This window comes from Mycteria americana, chromosome 2 (genome assembly GCF_035582795.1).
Source record: "Mycteria americana isolate JAX WOST 10 ecotype Jacksonville Zoo and Gardens chromosome 2, USCA_MyAme_1.0, whole genome shotgun sequence".
Lineage (NCBI taxonomy): Eukaryota > Metazoa > Chordata > Aves > Ciconiiformes > Ciconiidae > Mycteria > Mycteria americana.
This window is the reverse complement of record NC_134366.1, coordinates 24,340,535-24,361,964: the sequence shown is the minus strand read 5'-3', so window position 1 is coordinate 24,361,964 and position 21,430 is coordinate 24,340,535. Positions and strand designations below refer to the sequence as shown.

The 21,430-nt window shown below is 40.3% G+C and overlaps 2 protein-coding genes across 6 annotated transcripts in view; one reads left to right on the top strand and one right to left on the bottom strand.

Moving 5' to 3' along the window:
* The first annotated feature begins 14 nt into the window (after positions 1-14).
* OLAH (oleoyl-ACP hydrolase) overlaps positions 15-21,430 on the top strand; it is a 21,766-nt gene continuing 350 nt past the window's right edge. Inside the window, exons 1-6 of one of the 4 annotated variants that reach the window (XM_075492739.1) lie at positions 15-104; positions 16,390-16,521; positions 18,146-18,284; positions 18,903-19,002; positions 20,042-20,217; positions 21,136-21,221. In XM_075492739.1, the coding sequence (XP_075348854.1) occupies positions 16,392-16,521; positions 18,146-18,284; positions 18,903-19,002; positions 20,042-20,217; positions 21,136-21,221 (631 nt within the window). In that variant the 5' untranslated portion in view covers positions 15-104; positions 16,390-16,391. Of the gene's footprint in view, positions 196-7,946; positions 8,011-14,343; positions 14,384-16,389; positions 16,522-18,145; positions 18,285-18,902; positions 19,003-20,041; positions 20,218-21,135; positions 21,222-21,430 lie in introns of those variants that run through there. The other 3 variants (XM_075492737.1, XM_075492738.1, XM_075492736.1) reach the window with 3 other exon arrangements.
* ACBD7 (acyl-CoA binding domain containing 7) overlaps positions 21,181-21,430 on the bottom strand; it is a 12,738-nt gene continuing 12,488 nt past the window's right edge. For both annotated transcript variants that reach the window (XM_075492740.1, XM_075492741.1), the window contains exon 7: positions 21,181-21,313. In XM_075492740.1, the coding sequence (XP_075348855.1) occupies positions 21,278-21,313 (36 nt within the window). In that variant the 3' untranslated portion in view covers positions 21,181-21,277. The remainder of the gene's footprint in view (positions 21,314-21,430) is intronic.

The window sequence follows — 21,430 nt, the reverse complement described above, 5'->3', positions numbered from 1 at the left end:
AGGCTTCGTAAACCGCGGGCCCTGGGAGGTGGTGTGAATAAAAGGCCAAGGGGAGAAAGGAAGCTAAGGGCTTCCTTCGGTGTGTGCTCTCGGGCTCTGTGAGGGTAAGAGTCCTTTCCAGCTGGTGTTCCCCGTGGGCTGCACTTGTAACCTTAGTGGCATCCCCAGCAGGCCTGAGGGGCTCTTGGCTCAGGGGTAAGTGGTCCTACTGCTTTGTGGGTATCAAAGAGCTCAGGACTCTGGCAAGGATATTTCTGTGGCCAGACTGGTGGTTTTCTGTGCTACCTGTTAAAATGGTGTATGGGAGAGAGGCTTGTGGGGTGTGACTTGCAGCTCCACAGGAGTGGAGGTAAGCACAAACCACCAGCAGTGAGACTGAGTGGGATTTGGAGCAGTCCTCAAGTCCCAGAGCAAATGCTTCACCAATGGTGAAGCACCACTTGTACTAGGAAGGACATGTGAGGCCTACCTTGTCCCACTTGCTGTGGTTAATGAGGTCTCTGCTTTCAGAGGCACCTGCCAGTACTGCTGTTTGGCATGCTGAAGGGGTTTCTGCCACCTGTGTGTATACATGGGTGATGTGTGATGGGGAGTTATGGCTCAGCCCAGAGACTTCTTCCTCTTCCACTGTTGCTGGGGGACCTGGCTGCTCTGAAGAGCTCCCAAGCCCTGAGGAGTTGCTGGTGAAAGACTGGCAGCTCAGATAGGTCTTGAAGTAGTAATAGAAGCAGTTTAATGTGACATAGCCATCAGGGCAGGAGAGGGAGGTGTGTGTCAGGCTATCTGCATCATGCAAGAGTCTTTACATGAAGTAGAAGGTTTGGACCAGGCTGAGGATGTAGCCTGATGCCTGCCATCACTACCTCCAGGCAGAGGCTCAGGATCTCTACAGAAACCCTGTATGACCCTGACCAGATTGCAGATACTATTACCTGCTTTCATCCCTGTGAGGCTCCAAATGTCTTTGCTGCTATAGGCTATATGAGGACTGCAGTGTCCTATGGCTCCCTCTTCCCTTGTGGGGACTGTAGACTTCAGATCCCTGCGGCCCTCCCTTCCATCACAGGTTCCTATTGCACATTGTTTTTTAAGAGTAAACGTTTGTTTGATCCTTCTCACTGATTCCCAGGTAGGTCCAAAGGCAGCTCAGAGATTAAAATCAAGGGCAATCACATCTTCATGTAAAAATCTAATTAGTAGCCTGTGCAAAGGAAGAAAGGTAGAATACAATTCTTAAAAAAAAAAAAAAGGCAGTTTAACAAGGGGTTTGTAGCAGTAGTTGCTATTTCTAAGTGGATTTATGGTTTAGTTCAGGTTTCAGTTCACAGCTGTAAGTCTAGCTTCGAATGAGTGTAGCAAAGTCAGCATGTGATAGAAAACACTATAAAACTTGAAATCCTACAATCTCTCAATTATTCTTGCCACTGAAGCATTGGTAATTGGGAAATAAGAAAGACTACTATTTCATATTCTGTACCACAAATGGCAAGTTTTTTAAATGCTGCTTTAAAGTCTTTAGTTTTAGCTATGGGAATTGCTATGATGTGGTCTAAGTTGGGCCCTAGCCAAAAATTTTCCATCCAAACATTTTAAATAACAGCAAGACATTCTAATACCCTGTTCAGACTGTAGAGATGGAAATAGGAAGTTTTGGGGTTTTTTTTGCATCGTTCTTCACTATTGTACTTGCGTAGCGACACACCTAGCATAGGTGCTGTGGATGCAAAGCAGATAAAATAAACTGTTCATCTGCTGAATTGCTACTTAATCCTACTCTTCTGCTGTTCCTATAAGAAAGATTATTGCCTAAATCTGTACATTTTTAGAGCAGGAAGATTAAGGGCAGAAGTTGGCATAATAGGGATCACCTCATCTCCTTTCTTCACTTTCTTCATGGCCTTGGCATCAGTTTTAAAATATTTTCTGTGGCATAACTTGCCATGCTCAGAGCAAAATGTCAGTGTTGCTATACTGCATTACCACTCACAGCTTATGTGGACAGGGCTTTGTTCCTTGACTTCTCTTTCCATCTGCAGCAGTGGCACCTTCTGGTTGCTACATGCCTTTTCTGCCAAAGTGGCTTGCTATTACCTGTCTCACTCTCTCTCCTTCTCTGGGCCACTTTGTTCAGTCACCTTTTGCTATGTGCAGTTATATGTAAAGCAGTTACTTTATGGTTAACACACACAAAAGATAGCCAGGATTAATGACCTACTAAATTAGCATTAGTATGTTAACCACCTATAGAGTCTTTACCAGTCAGATGGAAAAGGGTCAGCTTTCACTGCTCCCTGTGACAGGTGCTTGATGTTGCAATCTTCCACCTCATTTTTTCCCTTGAGATGTTACTGTCTTTCCATGTTGATGTCCTTCTTGATCCTTCAGGTGGTGCCTAGCCCCATCTCAGCATTCTTTACCTTTATCTCCAATTTTACCTTTCTTAACACTTCATGGCTCTACTCTATGGACTTCCTCATAGCTCTTTCTCTCAATTTAACAATTTCCTCAAAAATCGGAGCAAAGGTTATGCAGCTGTGCCATAGCAGAACTAGGCTGACAGCAGAAACAGTAGGAAAGGAGGAGAGGTTATGTTGCTCCTTTTCATGTTCACCTCTGAAGCATCCACGTGGCCTTTATATTTGCTGTTTCAACACTCTGGAAGGTCCAGGTAGTAAAACTGAGAATGTGTGTTGTGTGACTTAATGTTAATTTCGGTAATTTTGCATTAGTGATGCTGTGAGCATGTCAGCTGCAAGTCTTCCATAAATAAGTTTCTCTAAAATTTCCTGAATTTTTTTCACGTTTAAGTAAAGGGATCGGTAGACAGCTTTCTGGAGAACAGAATTTCAGTTCGTAAAGACATATACATATTTTTCAGCAGCAGCTTTTAGATGTTAGCAATGATGTTAACCTATTTGGATTATAATCTGCTAAAAATGTAGCCATAAGTGATACATTGCTGGGAAAAATATGGCCAATGGAGAAAAAAGTTGAGTATACTCCATACTTTTCTCCATTACTTTATAGTGTCTAGGTATAATGATGAAAGATTACCTAAGTCTTTATTTTTCAAGAAGCAAATACCAGTAGTTTCCTGAACTCTGGAGCTACTGAGACATGGTTTCCTACAGAGTTTTTTCCTGTGGATTATTCATTTTGCTGCCTCCTAAATGCAAGATTACACCATTGCTTTTCCCTGAGTAGGAAAACTTTTAAGGGATATTTTGTGTTTTTAATTGTACTTTTCAATTAATATGTGTCCACCTACTATAAGGTGATGCCATGACAATGAATAAAGCAAATGTAAAAAGCTCATCATGCCCTGAAAGCCTATGTCTCAAACATGTGATTGAAAAATAATCAAAAATATCTTTAGTATACCACATCTGTGTCCATTTTGGATTCCACTGTACTAGAAGGATGTTGAAATACTGAAGTGAGTGTGGTAGGGGCCCCTGTGGTTGTGACTAGAGTGGGTGGTGTACAAGGAGAGGCTGAGAGAAATGGTTTTCTCTCCTCTTAAGAGTGCTAAATGAGGATTTTATTAATGTCTTCACCTACCTAGTGGAAGGGTATGAAGAGGATGGACAGAGCCAGACTCTTCTTGCATGTACTCAGCAAAAAGACAAAAGACTTGCAGATGCAAGGCACAACAAGGATTAGATAGAAAGAAAAATATCCTCATCATCAGCATGGTCAAGCACTGGAATGCGATTAGATAGGGAGGTTGTGAAGTCTCTATCCTTAGAGATTCTCAAAACTCAGTGAGGCAGGGCTTGGACTATATGATCTCTAGAGGTCCCTTTCAACCTAAGTTATTTTGTGATTTATCTGATTGCTCTTTTAATCTTTTATACAGCTCTTTATAGAACTAGAATTTTATTTTCAGCTTATTCTAAATGTGAAGAGAATAAAAGAATATGCACTCTGCCAGGGAATATTTTCTTAAAACAAAATTCAGTGGGTTTTTTTTCTCACACTGAGCCATTTCTTTGCCAATAGTTCAACAAAGAAACATTCTTTTTGCCTGTGAACACTCTCAAGCAGATTTTGCCTGACATTCGTTCATCAGATCACATATCTAACTTTAAATTTATAGGTAATAAAATAAAAGCTTGTTTCTCTTAAACTTTACAATCCAGGAAAATCTTGATTATGCAGAGGAATTTTTAATGTATCCTTTCTTCATTGTAACAGGATCTAAGTCAGATCTTGGGTATAAGGCAAATAGATAGAAGTAGTGGAAAGATAAAGACAAATTAGAAATAATCTTTTTTTTTGAACTGTTGTCTTGTAAAAACAAAAAAAAAAAAACCAAAAAAGCTTAGATTTCAAGTAAATCCAGATTCAGCTGAATGTATGCTGAAGAAGATTATTTATTCATGCAATAATTCTTTCTTTTGTGCGGCTTCTAATTTTCATTCAGAAAAAAAAATATCAGCTGAATGTGTCTTTCAAACCAGTAAGACTCTGCTGGTTTTTTGTTTCAGCAGGAGCTGTAAAATAATTCTTAAGGGCAAATTACTCCATTAGGTTAGCACAGATGTGTCTTTTACATCCAAGCCTTGGGGCTGTATATGTAATCTCAGCGTGCACCTTTCCAGCTGGTTTAATTGGGTAAAAGCTTGCAAAAAGGTCATGAAGGGATCCTTTCCTTATCAACAGGAGGATGGTGAGACTGTATGGGATCAGCTGACTGATGTCAACTGATCCTACAGGATAAGTATTAGTTTTCAGTTTGATAAACAATGTGCTCTTACTATATAGCTATGTAGTTGCTAGTGTTGACAAAAAGATTAGGGTAGAAATTTATGCTCCAAGAAGCTGGGAAGGGCAGGATTGTCTCTTTCATCATCAGCAAGTGTGACGGTGTGCTCCCCCTTGCCTAAAGCTGACCTTTATCTCCTGTAAACCCTGCTCAAGCGATAACTACCAGTGGCGGTCATAATGGATGCATCTGATTGTGATGGCTCCATCTGGCTCAAAGTGGATTTGGGAGACATATAACAACACAATAGCCAAGGGCTATTGTATGATGTGCCCACCTAACCACAGTGAAGAAACTAAAATTTGTGGTCGGTATGCAAATATGACTACGAGTCCAGTCATCTTACCCCCATAAGTAGTGAGCAGCCCAAGAGTGCTTTGAGCTCTCCTGCACGGCAGTGGGCTGCACAGCAGGATCTCCCCTTGAGTAGGGGTGTGTCTCAAAGTTACTCCTCAAGATTGAGAGATTCCTTGCTGCAACAGATACTCGGTAAGTGACTAATAGCATGCTAAACTTTGAAATCTTAGCTAAGTGATATAAAGATTTGATTGCTCATATATAATCCTTTAGACATAAACCGTTGACCAAGTCTGAGACTAGGATTGGATCTAGCTGCACCTAGACCCCTCTCTGAGAAGGAGTTTAGAAAGCAAGGGGGTCCTTTCTGAATCTCATGACTCAATGGGAGGGTCTCCCTGACAGTTTCATCCTGTTCTCTATGCAGTAAATAATCAAGTGTACCTTGCCATCGAATCTTGTTAAATCACTGTTGCATTTACCATTGATACTAATAAAGTATACTTTTGCTTCTCTCTGACGAGTGAAATGCATCACTCCATCTGTGACAGCAAGATCAAACAGAGCTGATGACAAACCTGCATCTCAGTTACAGCTTTGTCTTAGATTACTCTCTGAACTGTGCAGTTTCTCTGCTCCTAATACTTGCCTTTCCCACAGATTTTGCAACAAAGTTAGATTTGATTTGTGACCGCTGTTGCAGCAACAGCTGCCTTACTACTTCTACTAGCTTTGGACTTCATAAGCATCCTAACCACTGTGATTGCCAACTGGAAGTCCCTCTGGTCACTGTGTGCCGAGCCTTGATACCCTCTCCAGTTCCTTTTTCTATAGATTATCCTCTATTCAGCAAAAGAAAGTTATATCAGACTCCCCAGCTCTGTAGGAGGAAATACAGACTTCCTTGCCTTTATTCATACAAAGGCATTAAACACTTTGAGAACTTTGCAGCAAAGACAACATTGATTTTGAATACTGTTATACTACTGTTGTCATCAAATACTACTGTAGGTCATCCTGTGACTAACAAATGTGGCCCCATTACTGATTTTTGACAGGAATCTTGTATTTGTTTCCATACCTTATTAGCGTATTTCTGCTTGTGTGAGTGACCTGTGTTGGTCACAGTTTGAGGCCTGCTTTAGCAAATGCTTGAGCAGAGGGTCTGTGAACAATTTGTGGTCTGTGAACAAACCTACCAGTACATCAGCAAAGTTTGCAATCCCTCTATTTTTGCCTTTTTAAGGAAAGGGTATCTACCCATCATTCCAAGAAAGTTATCAAGTATGTGCCAAAGATAACATGAAGGATCAGATTCTGCTTTATGGCCATCTTGTTAAATCTGTTCATCAGTGAATTCATGCCTACAGCATGGGCTGCTCATTAACTTGTGTAACTATGTATTATCAAATTCTGCTTTGGTCCCATGGGTTTGCTCTAGGAGTATGAGAGTGGAAGGCAAGTGGGAAGATGAGGCCTATTTGTGATGCTGGGAAAGCTGTAGGTGGTGCCATGGAGCAATAACTACTAATGGCAACTGCTAACGATGGTAACACCTGAATGAACCACCCTTTTACAAAGAGAAAGGTATCAGATGCCAAAGAAAAATCTCCACAGGTCGTAGAACAAGGCCCATAGCGTATTTGCGCTCATGTGATCTAGTCATGGGTGACAACGAACTCGATTTCCTCCTGATTACAGCTCCTCAAGGAAAAGCCTCTGTGTTAAGGATCCTGGTACTAAACTACATCGACATGGAATTACTTCACCAGTACATTGACAAGAATATTCCTAGCACTTCTTCCTGGTTTGCAAAATGACTGTTCTAGAGAAGAAACAACTTTGTTCCTCATTTCATCATATACCTATCAAAATTTCAGTGCTGTGACCTGATTGTCCAATATGTAATAAACAACAGTGTATGATCAGTTAATACTTACACAAGTGTGCTCATTTACCTCTTTGCAGAATTGTGCTAGAGATTTAAATTCTTGCTGGTGAAGTAAAGCAGCATCTACAGTTACAGGCTCTTCTTCCTACTCTACTTTTCTTGGATTCCTGCTATATCCACACATAAGCACCTGTACTTCTTTGGTCCCACATTTCACTTCACTGCTGTTTTGGTGGGCTCTTGTCACTAGTGTGCCACTCCTTCCTTGAGCTCTCCTTTCCCATTATCAGCCTTGAGGTCTACCACCCTGGGCACTTTGTTGTCCATACAATGTTCCTAGCTTACTGAGAAGACTTTCTTCATGCTTTTCAATACCTATTTGTATCTTTTCTGTGATTCAGTCTCTGGCAATTTTTGACTTGGCTCACATCAAGTATTCACGATTTCTGAAAGATTAAACAGCAGAGCTATTAGTGCATGTTTTTTTCAGCAATTTCTGATCAATATCATTTGTTTCAACTGTTACACAGAAATCACTCACTTTTCAGCCAACAGCACTAAGACTTTCGCCCTAGGAGGTCTAGCAATTGTCCATAGGGTACTTATGTGTGATGGTGGCATAAAATATTCTGGGATACCTGCTTAATCACTTGGGAAACACTGTCATCAAATCCCATGGTATGGGTTTATTCAGAAGAGTGATTGCTTTTCAGCAATAATACTCATTGCTTCCAGCAGGTATGCATATTTTTGTATCCAGGCCAAAAAAATCATTACAGTTATTCAGTGTATCACTTGTTAATTTTTGGTACATCAAGGCTCAGTGCAAGGGAGCTCAATCTATCCTTGTGAGATTTGTTCCTATTCCTCAGAACTGGTGTGAGCTAATAAAGATGGATTTTTTTTTTTTTAGGATGAATGTAGAATGAATACATGCTCATATTCATTTCAGCTTATGCATCTGAGTCTCTGGATCATCTGTTTCTCTGAGGCACCTCATTGAATCATATATGTTGTTTCTACATTGCCAAGTACTTTTGCAAAGTAAGAACAGGTTAGTATATTGAAGGAGAATGCTCTGAGGCTACTTACATCTCCAGTATATCCAAGCAAGATTTTTTTGTTGTTTGGTTTTTTTTTTGACTAGTTTATTCTGGCTTCCTGGATTAGACACCCCCTCTATACAAAGTTCAAAGTAAGTTGTGCAAAAGAAAGCCATCTTGCAAATCTTTCCTTCCTTGACTGCACGTCAAGCATTGCACTGTCTTACATATTTTTGTGCCATCCTGCACTGTCCACTGCAAGGCTCTGTAATGGAGGGAATAGTAGACTTAATCTTGCAGCTGCAAGTGGAGCAGCTGTTCTGGAAGGGACTCCCTCTCCTTCCATGAAGAGATGCCCACCTTTCTGATCCAGCTGTTTTAGGAGGAAAAAAGCACTCAGAATGGTTTTCCTGAAGTCCTTGCTACTGAATCTGCTCTTCCCATGGGGAGCCAGTAGTTATGGACACAGGAGTTGAGCTCAAACTGATGGGACAACATCACCCATAGGATGCTGCATCCAGCCAGTAATGAATGCAGAACTTTCAGACTGAAAGAAAGAAAGTTGAGGCTCTCGAGCTTCTGAGGAGTATTCGAGACTCTGAGAGGGAGATTGATCAGTGGAGCCATACTTTGCCATCTGTGATGCATGGAAGCCAACTCGGCATAGCCGCTAGGGAGGCAGGTCCTGGATCTGATTTGTGCCAGGAGGAAGGCAGCATCACAAGGGATAAGGAGGGGTGGAAGAAGGTTACAGCACAGAGCAGTAAGAGAAGCTCCTCCTTACAGTCAAAGTTACCCTCTAAGATACCCTTACAGAACAGGTATGAGGTCCTGAGTACGACAGATGAAGTGCATAATGAGATAGAGGAGCAAACTGCACAGGCAGTCTCGCCAAGGTCAGAGAGACCAACCCCTCACAACACAACCTGCATTAAGACCAGCGCTGAGAAGAAACAGCCACAAGTTATTGTCTTTGCCGATTCCCTCCTCTGCAGAATGGAGGCACCCATTTGCAGACCGGACCCTCTTTTCAGGGAAGTTTGCTGCCTCCCTGGGGCCTGAATTAGGGTCGTCACCACAAGCCTAGTACAACCTTCAGACTACTATCCATTCCTGCTCTTTCATGTGGGTACAAATGATGTCACAACAAAATGTCTGATGTCAATCAAAAGAGATTTCAGAGCCCTGGGAAGAATGTGAAAAGATTCAGGAGCACAGGTAGTGTTTACCTCAATCCTCCCAGTAATGGGGGGAGACTTTGGAAGAAACAGGTGAGCACAGGATATCAACATCTGGCTCCAGGACTGGTGCCTCTGCCAAAACTTTGGGTTTTTTAAACCATGGAAGAGCCTTCGAGAGACAAGGTATGCTGGGCCCTGACGGGATCCACCTGTCCCAATGGGGAAATACATCTTTGGACATAAGCTGGTGGGATTGATTGAGAGCGCTTTAAACTAGACTCAATGGGGGGAAGGGGATACCAGCAGGATTGCAGCAGGTAAGCCAAGGGTTGGCATGGCATCGCCTGAGGGTGGCAATGCTAGTGGGAACATTTACACTGCTCCTGGGGGCACAGAGGGCTCAGGAGCATATCTGAAATGCTTGTACACCAACACACGCAGTATGAGAAACAAACAGGATGAACTGGAAGCGTTGCTCAGCTCCCAGAGCTGGTACTAGTGAGACTTGGTGGAATGAGTCCCATGATTGGAGCGCTGGGATGGAGGGTTACAGGCTGTTCAGGAGGGATAGGCAGGGCAGGCGAGGTGGAGGTGTTGCACTATACGTGAGGGAGAGGTTTGATTGTACAGCCCTTACAGTTAGTGATGATGTGGTTGAGAGCCTCTGGGTTAGGATTAGGGGGGATGGAAAACAAAGGAGATGTCGTAGTGGCTGTCTACTACCGATCACCCAGCCAGGATGTAAGCACTGATAAGTTATTCTATAGGCAATTAGGAGAAATTTCAGGATCGGTAGCCCTTGTCCTTATGGGAGATTTCAACTTCCCAGACATCAACTGGGAATACCATACTGCTGTGACGAGCAGGTGTTGGAAATTCTTGACGTTTGTAGGAGATAACTTCTTGTCACAGGTACTCAGTGAGCCAACTAGGAAAGATGCCCTCCTAGACTTCCTATTTGTAAATAGAGAAAGACTCATGGGGGATGTGATGGTAGGTGGCTGTCGGCCACAGTGATCATGAAATAGTTGAGTTTAAAATTTTCAGTGTAATGAGAAAAAAGGACAGCAGAGTTGCTACCCTGGACTTCCCGAGAGTGAACTTTAAGCTATTCAGGGAGCTATTTAGCAAAGTACCCTGGGAATCTGCTTTTGAGGGCTTAGGAGTCCACAAGTGCTGGTCAGTCTTTAAGAAACACCTTTTAGAAGCACAGGAGCAGGCAATTCCACTGTGTCATAAGTCAAGCAAGCAGGGCAGAAGACCAGCTTGGCTGAACAGGGAACTCCTCATGGAGCTCAAGAAGAAAAAGAAATTGTATGATCTCTGGAAGCGAGGTCAGGCTTCGCAGGAAGATTACAGAGCTGTGGTTCGTATATGCAGGGAGAAGACGCGGAAGGCCAAAGCTAAATTAGAGTTGAAACTGTCCAGTGTTGATTCAGATAAGAAGGGCTTTTTTAAGTACATTAATAGCAAGAGGAGGTCTAAAGAAAACATTGGACTGATATTTGTTGAAGATGGTCATCTCCCTAATAGGGATGAAGAAAAAGCAGAGGCATTCAATGCATTTTTTTCCTCAGTCTTTAATACCAATAGACCTTGGGCTGCCCAGTCCCCTGAGTCAGAGGACCACGAGTGTGGGAACAGTGACTTTCCATTTGTGGACACTGAAATTGTAAGGGACCAGCTGTATCAGCTGAATGTTCACAAGTCCATGGGGCCTGATGGGATTCATCCCAGAGTACTGAAGGAGCTAGAAGATGTTATGGCAGGACCCCTCTTGATCATCTACCAAAGGTCTTGGGAGTCTGGGGAGGTCCCTGCTGACTGGAAGATAGCCAATGTTATTCTAATCTACAAAAAGGGCTTGAGGGAAGACCCAGGGAACTACAGACCTGTTAGTCTAACCTCAGTTCCTGCAAAAATTATGGACAAGATGGTACTGAGAGTACTATTGAAAGGCATTTAAAGAATAATGCAGTCATCCGGCACAGTCAATATGGGTTCACAAAGGGAAAGTCCTGTTTAACTAATTTGATCTCCTTCTATGGTAAGGTCACCCGCCTGGTGGACGAAGGGAGGGTGGTGGATGGAGTTCTTCTGGATTTTAGTAAGGCTTTTGATACTGTCCCTCACAGCATCCTTCTGGACAAGTTGTCCAACTGTGGGATGAGTGGGTTCACGGTGCGCTGGGTGAAGAACTGGCTGAAGGGCAGAGCTCAAAGGGTTGTAGTGAATGGGGCTACATCTGGCTGGCGACCAGTGGTGTTCTCAGGGCTCAATTCTAGGGCCCGTTCTGTTCAATATATCTATCAACAGTCTGGATGCAGGAGTTGAATGCACCATTAGCAAGTTTGATGATGATACCAAACTGGGAGGTGCTGTTGACTCTCTTGAGGGACAAGAGGCCTTGCAGAGGGATCTCGACAGATTGGAGCATTGGGCTATGATTAACGGGATGAAATGTAACAAGTCCAAATGCCAGATTCTGCACCTAGGACGGAGTAATGCCAGGCACAGGTATAAATTGGGAGGGGAGTGGCTGGAGATCAGCCCTGCAGAAAGGGATCTGGGGGTGCTGGTCGACAGCAGGTTCAATACGAGTCAGCAGTGTGCCCTGGCAGCCAAGAGGGCAAACCGCGTCCTGGGGTGCATCAAACACAGCATAACCAGCCGGTCAAAAGAGGTGATTATCCCGCTGTATTCAGGGTTAGCGCGGCCTCACCTGGAGTACTGCGTGCAGTTCTGGGCCCCGCAATTTAAGAAGGATGTGAAGGTCCTTGAATGCGTCCAGAGGAGGGAAACCAACCTGGTGAAAGGGCTGGAAGGCATGTCCTATGAGGAGCAGCTAAGGACTTTGGGCTTGTCTAGTTTGGAGAAAAGGAGGCTGAGGGGCGACCTCGTTGCTCTCTCCAGCTTCCTGAGGAGGGGGAGTGCAGAGGGAGGTGCTGAGTTCTTCTCCCTGGTATCCAGTGACAGGACGCGTGGGAATGGTTCAAAGCTGTGCCAGGGGAGGTTTAGACTGGACATTAGGAAGCATTTCTTTACCCAGAGGGTGGGCAAACACTGGAACAGGCTTCCTAGAGAGGTGGTCAATGCCCCAAGCCTGTCAGTGTTTAAGAGGCATTTGGACAATGCCCTTAGTAACATGCTTTAACTTTTGGTCAGCCCTGAAGTGGTCAGGCAGTTGGACTAGGTGATCACTGTAGGTCCCTTCCAACTGAAATAGCCTAGTCTAGTCTATTCTGTACTAGTACCAAGTTGGCAAAGTTGGTTCTGTAAAGCCTTCTTTTACCTTCAGCCGTGGAAATGGCAAATATAATTTTGGTTGAGAGTGGCATCTCCTGGAACTACTTAATTTGTGGAAATATTAATTTTTCTCATGAAAACCAATACATTCCTAGTCCTGTGATACTGAGAAAAAATTTAGAAGGGCAACAAAACCAACCAACACATACAATTTATAATTTCATTATTTTTAAGGAAATATCATGCTATTTCATTAATGCTATACTTTCAAAATCTTATTCTTAACCTATTTTATTTTCAGCCTCAGTTAGGAAATAATTGTTTCTGGTAGCATTTTATTGCTTTTAGGAACATTATTAGTGGGCCTGATGTTTATAACAGCTGGCTTTCATAACATTAAGATTGGGTGTCAGATTTTACAGTTGGCACGATTTGAGGTACAAATAAATAAAGGTGCTTTATTATAAATTGTACCTTATAATCAAATACCTGTGATAGCAGATACATCATGTGGAGAAGCAGTATTGGGCATAACATTACAGATCAGGATTAGCCAATATATGCTGCTTTAAATTGAGCACCTTCCAAACATAGGTGTGCCTCATCTTACTTCATAACAATTACAACACAAAAGTACTGTGAAAGAAGCCTTAGCAACAGTTTGCACTGTTGCTGCCATATGGAAGTGGCAGCTGCAGGGCCCGGGACCAGCCTTCACTGCGGAGCCTGCGCCTTCCCACGGACACTGCTGGAGTCAGAAGGGTTGATTTAGAGTTCCCCAGGAAAGCAGAAATCAGAAGTGAGTGGAAGATTGCAGACCTCGTTTGGGAAAGGAGCAGTGCTTGCTGACTGGCTAGGTCAACAGGCAGGCTTTTCTTAACACCACAGATTTTTCAGTTTCCTAGAAATGATGAAGAGAAATGTAGAAGAATGAAGAATAAGGTGAAAACCACAAAGTAGTCCAGCTTATGTGTTGCAAGTTAAGCATCAGAACCCATTTTGGCACTCAGGTTCCTTAGTTTTGGTCACTGCTTTTGAATATTTTTACTTTATTTACTGTTACTGATATTTTTGGTAGAGTAACACTTAAAAAAAAAAAAAAAAAGGAAAGAAAAGCCAATATTCCTAGTATTACAAATGCAGTTACAAAATATACTGGTGTTTTTAGGTTGCTGATAGCATCTGGTCCCCAGGAGCACAATGTAGGGAGATAATATAAAATAATCATATATAACCACAGTGTGTTGTTCATGCACTATGTCTTCCAGCTTGTAGAAATTATAACTGGCCTACTAACCAAATGCAGTGTTTTATTCAAATCAGGTGATGGTCTTCTACGTTAACATTTTCAGACCCCTACAAAACTGTCTGGCAGAGGCATGAGTGCTGTACTTTTGAATACAGTTCTTACAAAAGGCTGGCTTTTCTTGGTTACTTTATGCAGGCTTTTTCTTCAGTGAGGTTGCAGGCCTCCGTGTATTAAAAACTGCTACAACTTCTATACTGTCATGGGCATGTTAACCTGTGCTTTTTAAATTGCTGGGCTTGATGTGGCGCACCTTTCTTATATTGCTGCCAAATGCTGTGTGTAATGCCTAACACATGATGCTTCTGTCTCCCTTTTGGGATGCTGTGTGCCTGAGTCCCTGCCTTTTTTCCCAGGGTGTGGGCTCTTCCCCTTAAGCCTAGAAAAGACTTAAAGCAGGCAGCTGTGCCACCTGGGTGCGTATCTCCTCCTCTCCTGCAAGTCTGGCTTTGCTCCTGTATCTGCTGATACATACCAGTTCTGATTCCTGCTTCTTGCTGTGCAGCACTGAGAAATGGATCCACCTTTGGGCTGTCATTTCCCTGGCACTGGTGGTCTTCCCGACTATTAAAGTATTTGCAGCTAAAGTAAGCTGGATGGTGATGGAATAAACCCGTATGAGTAGAAAGTGTAAAAGATTCTTAGTGACTGGTAATGTATCTTTAAACAGTTTAAGAACTTCGACTAAATGTGCTTCTTTATCATGCTTGAAATTTTTGTATCATCTTCGGAATCAGTTTAAGAGATTTTTCTTTTCTTACTTGACTGTTAAGTTAAAACAGTGGCTTCAGAAATGTTTGAAGTTTTTGTGTCTTTTTGTGGAAAAATTGACTGTGTAAATGAGACTAATGGTACTGATGCTAAATGAATCTACTAGAGGAATTAGTCTTCTGCAGCACTGGTTCCAATATCCTTCAGCTATTTTTAAGCTCACATCATCTGCCCATTGATTTTTGATACAAGTTTGTTTGGCTTGCTGTTCTTATAGTTTATTTGAACTGATTCTTAACAAATGTTGACAAACTTTCTAGTTTAAACATACATGAAAATCAAGAAAATTTTAGCTGCTACAACATTAGGGTAGATTTTCTTCTGTCTTGCTTGCATTATATAGTTGTAAAATAGGTATGAATTGCTTATTCTGATCTGGTTGCATTTCTCAAACTTTTTGTGCAGGTAAAAAAGACTGCATGTAGGCATATAGGCGTATCTTAAAATGAATCAGCCCTTGCATATACTGAGCTATATTCACACCGAGAAATAATACCTGTAACAATTTTCAGCATTTTGGAAATAGAATTTTGCTGCTTGTTATCTCCCAACTACTAGTTTTTCAGTCTTTTTAACAAGAACATGTGAGTTTATTCTAATGGTTGCAGAAAACGCTTTAAAAAATTCTGTATCACTACTGCTTCTAATTAATTTATCTTCACGAGGTATTTCTGTTGCACATGGTGTTCCCCGGTTCTTTTGACAGAACATGGCCTGATATGCTATAAGTCATAGGATGTCACTTCAGTGCTTATGTCCACAAATCTAATCAGCAAGAATAAAGGACTAGAAAATTGGGAAAGAAGAATAAAAATGGTTGAGAATTGCTTTTTTTTTTCCCAGCTACGAAAAGACAGTATGTGATGTTAGAGACAATGCAGTTGGCATCTTCGATGCTATTTTTCCTTCTCAGCAAGAAGGAAGGAGTAGTTATAAATCTTGCTTCAGCTGTTACTTCTGTCAGTCAGTAAACAAAAATACTAAAGCTGCTGTGATAAAGCTGAATGTGGCTCTGGTTACTCCACCATCTCAAAAAGGATATAACAAAATTAGAAACAGTCCAGAGATGGGCAGTGATGATGGTCATGAGTACGGAAGCACTGCCATACAAGGGGTACCTTAGCAAACCAGGCCTTTTCATTCAGGAAAAAGAGCTGACTGAGGGCAGAGAGAATATGAGAGATCTCAGAAATGCTCAGTGGCCAATCCTGAGAGATGCACCATTCACTTTCTTTACCGTACTACCCTGTGGCCATCAAATGAAGTTGTAGGAGTTGGATTAAAAACAAAAAAGGAGATCATTCTTTATGCAACAGATAATAGAGGTGTGCAGCTCATTGCAAGAGGATGTTGTAGATGCTAACTGTTCATGGGAATTTAAGGGGAGACTGGATAAATACATGAAAAAGAAATTCATAGATGGTTCCTATATATAAAGAAACTGCATCCCTAGACATCCATTTTACCACTGTAGTAGAGAGAATATTGAAGTAGGTGGTCCTTATGTTTCCTAGGTCTTTAGATGGACCTTATATTTTTGTGTATGTTCCAAAAGCCTGTGTTTTTAAATGGTCATCCTGAAATCCCACATCAATTTATTTTGCTGCTTGTTACGTTCTTTGTGGTCAGTGACTCAAATAGGAGAAAATATTAACCAAGGGTGTTGCCCAATACTATTCCATCACCATTTATAAAAGCAGAACTGGTTTCCACTGTTGCATGAAGATTATCTCATATCTAACAGGTTGTTGTTGCAGCACAAGCAGTTCTGATGACAGAAAATATTGCAGCCCATTGTTTCAAATTGGACTTAATGCACTCTAATTTTCCTATACCTGAAGAGTCTTGTTCTAGAATGATGTGGTGTTTTCTTGGGTTTTTTTAAGGAATGGAGAAGGTGGTTACTCGTCCATACAAAAGGCCAGATGCTCTCTGTAGGCTGATTTGCTTTCCATGGGCTGGAGGTGGAACTTTTCAACTTGCTAAATGGGGCAAACTCTTCAGCAGCTCAGTTGAAGGTTAGTCATTTGTATAGTTAAAGCAGAAGTTAAACAAGTCTGAAATACATGGTATCCAAATTTTATAATGGAATATAATGTTCTTGAGAGCACTGCAATCTTTTTCCAATGGGTCTTATCCAGAAAGGAATTCCATTAGCAATTAGTATTTCCATTAGGGTGCTGAGTTTACCAAGTTTCTGTACCACCTTGGATCAAATTATATTTGACTAGGTTAAAAAGTTATATCCTCAGAGCTAAATTTCACAAGACTATAGTATGCTTGACTGCTTCAGAAACTATTGGTATGATTCAGAAACAGCAATACACTGGCATATTTTTAGTATGTTAAAAAAAGGCATCAGCAAGGTTAACAGTGAAGATATGAGAACTATTTTTAATGTTGAGAGACTGCACAGAATGAATTTCTTTTATCCAGAGTGTTTGCATGGTTTTGCACTCCTTATATCCAAACTGAAGTTTAAACTATGGATTTATAACAGTGAAATGACATTTAGTTACAGTGCGAAGTAATTCTCATTGCTATCAGGCTGTATCAGCACTAAAAAGATCTATTGCTGAACTACTTGAAGACAAACCAAGGCTCTTTTCCAGACCTTCCACAAAGAAAAAAAATGATTTAGCATTTATAGAGAGCATTGCCATTACAATTGTAGCAGTCCTCTAAATGCTTGCGTGCTTTCTGTAAACAGTTGCACAAGTCACATCAAATTTTCCTTGAAATTTAAAAAAAAAGAAAAAAAAAGCTTTTGTCTACTGGAACTACTTCCAACAAAGTTATTAAGGAGATAGCCTAGGAGCAACTGCAGACACAGATGAATAAAATCAGGGTGCAGCATGCTCTTTCAGAGATGTTTTGTGCAGAAAGGAAGTATAGAAGATGCAAACATCTATAGTATTAGGTAGTAGCTTATTCTGTCTCTTCTAAAATACTTTGCATCTGACCCATTACTTCCATATGAGTTTGGCAGTATGTGTGATGTCAAGGAGATTTTAGAAAATCACCATTTTTTTCTGACCTATTCATTCCTTACTTTCTCTAAACAGTGAAAGGAAAACCCCCAATTTTGAAAGGAATATAATAAAAGCATGTAATATGTCCTTCCATATAAATATAAATTACCATCAATTTATACTATGATTCCACATTTTACTACGTGCAGTGGTGAAGAGCCTGCAAAGAAGAAAACAGAGACTGTACAATTCGAATATAGTTTAACTTTCTAATGCTGCCCTTGAAAGGATGTATTTTACACAACCCTCAAACTTACTATTATTGAAATTAACGAATTTGTGGTTGTTATTAATACTAATAGTAATAAAGTTGCTTTGAAACCTCAGCTGAGATCAGGACCTTGTGTATTTCTGACCCAAGGCATTTATCAATCAGATCAATTGGAGAGGCAACATCCGTGAGTAAAGAAAGGGATTGAAACCTAATCTCTCACAGGATTAAAAGACAGTAGTAGCAATAGCAAATACACTGTATCAACTGTAAGAAGGATTAATTTAAATAATCTATATATTCTGCAGAATAGATTTAAAAATTTATTTAAATTATTTTACTGTTTCTGTTTGAAATAACTATAATTCTTTTCCCTCCCTTCCTCCACCTCTTCTGCAGTGTTCGTTGTAACATTTCCTGGAAGAGAATCTCGTCTTAAGGAGCCTTTTGCAGAAGACGTAACAACCATAGTTAATGAAATTACAAGTGCTTTGTTAGAAGAATTGCAGGAAAAACCATTTGCATTTTTTGGTCACAGGTAAAAATACATACATTTTTAGATACCCTGGTGAAGGAGCTTTATCTTTGAACTCTAGGAGTAGATAGCTACTTGCCTTTATTTGCAAAAACTTTAGGAAAATATACTTCTGCAAAGGTCTTTTGTCAAGTCATCCTAAAACATGCTGTTGATCTCAAAGACTCTGGTTATTTATTTATTACTTCAGGCACAATGTCTTCTAAAAATGGCAGTGTTGTGTTTCTTTTCTTTTTTTTTTTTTTTAACACTGATAAATTATAATTGTGTTTACTGTTAATATTTGTGTCAGTGCTTGCTCTATATGAATGCAGGGGGGAACCATTCATAAAACATAGATTTTGAAGATCACTTAGTCTCAAGTATTCAAAATAACTGTTCTTACTGCAAATTAAGGAGAGTACTAAAAGAAAGAGATTTTTAAAAGTCTGATTTGTAAAACTAGACTGTATAGGAATACACTTCATGTCAATTAGCTAATATCACTATAATTTATGTCATATATGGTTTCAGTAACTGTTCAAGATAGCCAGCTAGCACTGAAATTCAAATTATGTTTAAATTTTCCAGTTTTTACATATGTTTTTGCTTACTTTGCTTTAATTTCTGCTTTTGCTGCAGTTTTGGATCTTATATTAGTTTTGCAGTTGCGCTACACCTGAAAGAAAAGTATGGACTAGAGCCAATCCATCTTTTTGTATCAGGGGGACATGCCCCAACCGTAAGTTACAGAATCATTAATAGTATGAAACAAAACAGTATATTAGCTACCAAGAGTAAAAATAACATTTTACAGTATGGTATGCAGAGTGGCTTTAATATAAAACAAGCATTGCTTCTTAATGTATGGAGAAAAATGTTCTGTTTCCTTAGGGGAAATTAATTCTGAGGCAGACAGAGAATTTGACATTACAGAATATTGACTGCTGCTAACCTTAGCCTAGGGAGAACGGTCTCCTTAAGCTAATGCTACCTTTTTTGAATACTGTATTATTTACTATGGCCTTTGGCTTAATACTAAAAAGTAATCAAAACAAAATATAAAGTGCCACTCCCTACTCTGTAATATGTGAAATAACTGTCTTAACCTAGCCTTTCATAAACCTCCTTCACCAGCCCTCAGTACATTTGTCTGTTTATTTCTTTCCCTCCTCATTCTTTGTTGGCGTTTTAATCTGTCCTCAATTCCTTCTGAGGTTCTGGTGGTTCTGCTAGTCTTTCTCAGGAAAACAACAGTGAAGTGGCCTTTTCCCAGTCCTCCTGTCCTCAGTCAGCATTCACTATTTCCGTTGTTCTGTTTCTGGGGCTTCTTAGCAATCCTGAGTACGAGCTAGTACTTCATGGAAGCAATTATTATTCCTGCAAATTTCCATAATCGGTTGGTCTCTCCAGTCCTACATTAGTTGGATTTGTGTCCACTGCTAGGCTTTTCTTTCTCTTAAATAGATTATTTTATTAGTTGTATTCCAATAGTGAGAGTCAAACTTTGAACAAAATTAAATGAATGGTTATTTGTCTGTGGAAGTTTCAGACCTTGAGGGTACTTGGCTCATTCCAAATCTGTATTTTCAGGAAACACAGTCTACTAATCCTTTCCAGGAAGCGGAAAAGGGTTGTTTTCTGTGGATGTTAAACTACTCGGCCATTGTATTTTGAAGACAGAGAATCATTGTACTTTTTTACTAAAACAATTCTTAATGAATATATTATTTAAAGTATATTACATAAAACATCTGATCTGTTTTGTCTGGTGCTGACAGTCTGAAGCATTTCTTCTCATCAAAAGCATACCCCTATGTGAGACAAAAGATGAAGACATTCTTGCATATGTAAAAGTTACAGGAGGAGTTCCTCCTGAGCTTCTGCAAAATGAGGACTTTAAGAAACAGCTGATACTTACTGTCAGAGAAGACTGTAGAGTTCTTCAGACACTTTCGTAAGTTTTACAATTTTGTATTACATTTATATTTGTATTTTACAGTTTTAATTCTGTCTGATCATTTCAGGTTTTCTTTTTTCTTTCTTTGTAATTTGTTCTTGTTTCTGTTATAAAAAGAATATGAAACAGTAAACATAGTTTTCTCCTTTGTGTGCTTTTCCATTTATATTCTAGTATTTAAGCCCTAGATGAAAACACTGCTTACTGTAGCAACCACTGCTGTTATTACAGTAGTGAACAGGTCATGGCAGAATTACAGTTCTACTTAGGATCCAAAGTTAGTAGCCACTAAAAGGAATATTCTCACATCTTTTATTGTTTTCTGAGGCTAATAAGCCCAACTGATCATGCTTCAGGATCACTGCATTCAGCCTCCTGATTCAAGGCCCCCTAGCCTAACCAGAAGCAAAGAATCCCTGTGTTCTACGCATCTAGAGGGCAACTGGCTGCTTCTGTCCTAACTGCTGTCCCCACTGGATGTTACGCACAGCTCACATAGCCGAGTGGTTAAGGTTTCTTATCCTCGCAAAGACAAGGACACCCTTGGATGTGGGACCCATTTTGGCTGTAGGAACCTGATGCTGATAAGGCCCTGAAACATTAGAACTTGAATATAAGCAGACAACATAATAGTTTATTGTAGGTGAGAATTTTTATTGCAGGTTGAATCTCTTTTTTTCCTAACTATTGGGTCATTCTTTCTTCAAAATTTTAGACCTAATTGCAGTAGGGTAAGGAGCTAAGAATCTTACAGATTCCTTCCTTACATAATTCCTTCTCCTGATGTTCTGCACAATCTAATTCCTAAGTTTGTTATGTTTTGGAGGAGAAAGAAAAAGCTATTTTGTATGTGTAAGCAAACCCCAAATGTAGATATCTTATTAAAAGTTTTATTACTATTTTTTGTGTTCATAGTTTTGAGAAGTCAGAAGGGAATATCCCTTTCTCTTGTGATATTACCTGCTTTAACGGGTCTGAAGATATACCACATGATATAGAAGGTACTTTGGTTAAATGGTTTTCCTCTTATACTTATGCATTTTCCTGTTGTATCAAATCACTTACTGAAGAGTTTTCTAGAGTCTTTTATCTCCTTAAATGAAACAAATCAACAGAGCAGTCTCAATGTATGAACCAAAACAGTTGATATGGGATTTAAAATAATTATTAAATAATAACTTTGAAATAGTTATGTAAAATGACCACAATA